General features: G+C 54.7%; 1 protein-coding gene across 1 annotated transcript in view; it reads left to right on the top strand.

Annotated features, from left to right (window-relative positions):
• LOC113202418 (iroquois-class homeodomain protein IRX-2) overlaps positions 1-3,691 on the top strand; it is a gene marked incomplete in the record, with an annotated part of 46,390 nt that extends 42,699 nt beyond the window's left edge. Inside the window, 2 exon segments of the mRNA XM_052266171.1 lie at positions 787-1,092; positions 1,800-3,691. Of these exon segments, the coding sequence (XP_052122131.1) occupies positions 787-1,092; positions 1,800-2,638 (1,145 nt within the window).
• Positions 3,692-4,532: the final 841 nt, after the last annotated feature.

Raw genomic sequence — 4,532 nt, 5'->3', positions numbered from 1 at the left:
CGCCGGCTCGGGGGGGTTCTCGACCACCACGCCACGACGGCGGCGGCGGCGGCGCGGCGGCTCCGGCTGATGCATAATTAATTTTTCGAGCAAAGTTGAATGCAAAACAAAAGGCTTCCCGTTGCGGCTTGCTTCAGTAATTAAAATGTAGAATCGACAGCGCCGAGTTCACTGTCGCGCCCCTCCTCTCTCCCACCCCCTGACAATGGGGTACGCTATACCCAGTGTCGCTGCGTGTGTTGTGCAAGCCCCTTGCTCTGGGCCGTGACCCTGCCGGTCGCGAGTACCCCCTGGCCCTGCTGCCCCGAGGGGCCGCGCGCGAGGACCAGTTTGGCAGAGCGGCGGCAAGAAGGGTCTTGTGAGAAGTACCGGCGGCCTTTTGTTTCAAGCGAGTGAGCGCTTTTGTCAGCCCGCGGCCCGCGCGGTATTTTTGCATGATGGGGAGCGAGACCTCATCAAGAGCGGCGAGTCTAACGAATGAACGGGCGGTCGGTTCGGTCGTGCAGCCGCTGCAACAGCAGTCGCAATCACTGCTATACACACCGCGCTGCGAGTGAGCTGTTGCTGTTGCGGCCCTTCGTGTTGACGGATGGTCACGCCACTACTGCCGAGATGTCATTGGGACAATGCCGCAGCCCCGTTGCTCGGCGGCTCTCTCGTGAAATAATGTGTCATGTCGGGCGCGATGCGCGTATACGTTAGAAATAATAACTCTAGGAGTCGCACCGCACTGTTTCTATATAGTACACCCTGTTCTAACTTTTGCCGCTCCCTCTTCTGTCCACAGGTACGGCATGGACCTCAACGGCGCGCGCAGGAAGAACGCGACGAGAGAGACGACGTCGACCCTCAAGGCGTGGCTCAGCGAGCACAAGAAGAACCCCTACCCGACCAAGGGCGAGAAGATCATGCTCGCCATCATCACCAAGATGACGCTGACGCAGGTGTCGACGTGGTTCGCCAACGCGAGGCGGCGGCTCAAGAAGGAGAACAAGATGACCTGGGAGCCGCGGAACAGAGTCGAGGACGACGACGACAACAACAACGACGACGACGACGACCGCGACGAGAAGGCCAACAAGGATAACTTAGGTGAGCATCGCAGGATACACGTCGTCATAAAACGCGACCCTTTTTATTTCTCATCCGGGAAGGGAAGGAGGGGGTGGCGGCGGAGAAGGGCCGCGTTAGCGGTATTGACGGCTGGAACAAGGCCGCGGATCTTTCCGCTGCGTGTCTTATTGACGGCCCGCCATGACGAGCCAGCGGAACGGCAATATTGGACGCCTCGCCAGGCCTCGCCTCGCCTCCCCCCGCCTCGTTGTCGCCCGGGCCGCGGGACTGGGGCCGGCCGGGGCCGGGCACGTCAGGGGACGCAGCCAATAACTGCTATCGCCCCAACGTCACGTCCCCCGCCGGCAGGCCCGGGCCGGGGGTGGGCGCGGGGCTGGCGTGACATCCGCCGTCATATTCGTCGTGTCGCCGCCGACCGTCAATAGGGTATTTCACCTGAAGCAAACCGGATCCAAAGAAGAACAAGAGTTCTTCCTGAACTCTTTCCTCCTTGGCGCTCATTGGCCGATGCCGACGAAGTTCTCGGACCCGACACTAGGGGTCGACCGCCCTTGCGGCCAGTTCATGAACTTCGTCGGCGTAAGCCAATCAGAGCAAGGGAGGAAAGAGTTCAGGAAGAGCTCTTGTTCTTCTTTGGATCCGGTTTGCGTCAGGTGAAATACCCTATTCATATCGCGTTTCGTTGCGTACACATCGCCCTAATCCGCACTGTGTTTGTGTTCCAGATTCCAAGGACTCGGGCACGGCGAGCAGCGAGGACGGTGACCGGCCCGCCAACACGAGGCCGGCCGGCGACACGGGGTCCGAGTGGTCCGAGTCCCGGGCGGACTCGGGGCCCGACTCGCCCGAGCTGGTGGCGGAGCGGGACAGGCCGCCCTACCCGCACCCGCTGCACCCGGCCTACCACGGGCTGCCCTTCCCCCCCGGCAGGCTACCGCCGCCGCCGACCACCCCGCCCACCAGCACCACCACGCCGGGCGCGTCGACGCCGGGCAAGCCGAGGATCTGGTCGCTGGCGGACATGGCGTCCAAGGACAGCGACGTCCACCACCCCCACCACGGGCCGCCCCCGGGCCACCCTGGTGGCTTCTACCCCAGCCCGGGCAAGCTCATCTCACCGCTGGCCTCGAGAGGGGTAGGCCCCGTGGGCCTCCCGCACCCCCACCTGCACCCAGCCGCCGCCATGCACGCGAGTAGCTTCGCGGCGAGAGCGGCGCAGCAGGAGTTCTACCGGTCGTTCTACGGCTCGGGGCACCCCACCAGTGCCGCGCTGCTCGAGACCTACTCCAGGACCTTTGGTGGCGGCGTGCCGTCCAACGGCGCGCCCCCACCGCCCGGGATGAACCCCGCGCTCTCCTCAGTGCTGTCTAAGGCCGGCATGGCGGCGGTGGCCGCGGCCGTGTCCGGGGCAGACTCTCACCCGCTCAACGGCATGGCCAGCCAGGCCTCTGTCAACCCTGGCGCCTCGTCGTCGTCATCGGCGTCCTCGGGGTCGTCGATGACGTCGGAGACGATGCACGCCAAGCTGGCAGCGTCTTCGCCCGTCCCGCTGAGCAAGGCCTGACCCAGGCCTCTGGCTCTGCCCATTCACCCGGTGGCGCTGCCCGCCAGGCGCCTGTCCCAACAGGCAAACGTGCTGTGAAACTGTATGGCCCGTAAGTGGCTAAATGTTCTAGTTACCGATTTTTAAAGAGAGCGTACCGAAAGGTGCGTTAGAGTATTTATTATGTGAGTTGGGTGGCGGGAGGACTTGGACAGGAACAGAGTGGGGATCTTTTCGTGTCGAACGCCCCAGCCAGGCGGACACTTCGTGTGAAAGCCCACACATTTGTGTAACGATTGGGGGATTCTTTCAACTGGTTTTTGCACATTGGAAGCAAGGGGGTTTGTGGGAAAATAATTTTAATTAATCTGTGTTTCACAATTAAGGCATTATTGGTAAAATTTCCTGAAATTTAAAATTTTGTAATGTAAATTGTTGCAGCCACGACACATACCGTTAAATTTGTGGCGCAGGGACTAATTCAAAAGCGAAAGCCAAAGCATTAGGATATGTGGAGGACAATAATTGTTTTTTTAACGAAAGTGACTCTAGTGTTGCAAAGTAAACATTTCGGTAATGAATCCAAAGAAATTTTTGTGCAAATATCACAATTTCCACTGAGTAAATTATATGTTCAAATTAATATATGAAAATGAACTGTACATTACGTGTAGACATGCAAATAAGTAAATCTGTTTTGTAAGTATTATTGTAATCTTTACAATTATGAATGCCTCTCTGCTCTCATTTGTATATCATTGTTGCTTAAATATATTTATTTGTGGTTGTTCAGAGTACAACATTTATATATAAATTATGTTTTGTATTTCACATATTTGAATGTACGTGTTGTATATCTCGAACACACTTGTTGTGATTAGTCTTTTTTTTTTGTTTCACACGAATGATCTGCCTTGTTTGAACGGGTGACACGTTGTTTCCCTCTTTGTTGGTCTGTTTTTATTATTCTTCGGTACACCCGATCACCTTTATGTAAGTATATATGTACTTATGTGTCAAAGATGAACGTACATAGAATAAACGCATTATGAGTGATGAGATATATCTATAAAATCCGTCATACTTATTTTTACGAACCCACGAACTTATTCCCCAAAAAGAAAGGGCTCATGACTTCAAATCACTTTGCATTTCAATCATTACTTGAAGGGCATGACCTGTTGTCTGTCGTCGAAACAGTATTCAACTGTGTCTTATCACACCAGGCCGAAAGACGACAGTAAGAAAAAAAGCTTGAGTAAACAGTATATTGAATTCAGCTCGACATTTATTTCAATACAACGATAAGGCCGAGCATGAGATGCTCCGAACGCTGTCGATAAGACAGCTATAAATCCAAGAGCGAACCGGGGTAGGCCACTTACTCGCTTTACTTGCGACAAAGTTTCAAGTCGGCGGGGAGAGAGAGGAAAGGTCTGCATGCTGCCATAATAGATCACCGTAGCTGACAGTAATAGGAACTTTAAAAAGTAGCTGCCAGTAATCGCGAGAAGTAAAACAACTCCTCTCCGTATCCAAGTCCAGATCGTCCACCGAGAAGTGTTTGTGTAGGCGAGCCTCTGCACTGGTTTTTATGGTAGGCCGCTAGCTCAACAAGGCTGCTTTGCGGGTTGGCCTACCCAGCGCGTTGCAGGGGCCGTAGTCGCTTAGGTGCACTTGTTTCGGAATGACTCACACACTGTGCGCTTCCGACATGAAACTTCGACAGAGAGGGAGTGCAAATGGACGCTGTGAATCGGCCGGAACAGTATCTGCAAACCAATTATGTCACTTACTATGGTTTTTTGTCAGTCGAGAAAGGATTAAACGAAAGGACGAGGACGAGACACATCAAACAAGACCAAGCCAGCCTACCAATAGCCCAGGATCATAAAAGAAATTTTTTACCCCCCCC

This window comes from Frankliniella occidentalis, unplaced genomic scaffold (assembly GCF_000697945.3).
Source record: "Frankliniella occidentalis isolate FOCC.00 unplaced genomic scaffold, Focc_3.1 Scaffold36, whole genome shotgun sequence".
Lineage (NCBI taxonomy): Eukaryota > Metazoa > Arthropoda > Insecta > Thysanoptera > Thripidae > Frankliniella > Frankliniella occidentalis.
Note: the sequence above shows the minus strand (reverse complement) of the source record. Positions and strands in the feature narration are given on the sequence as shown.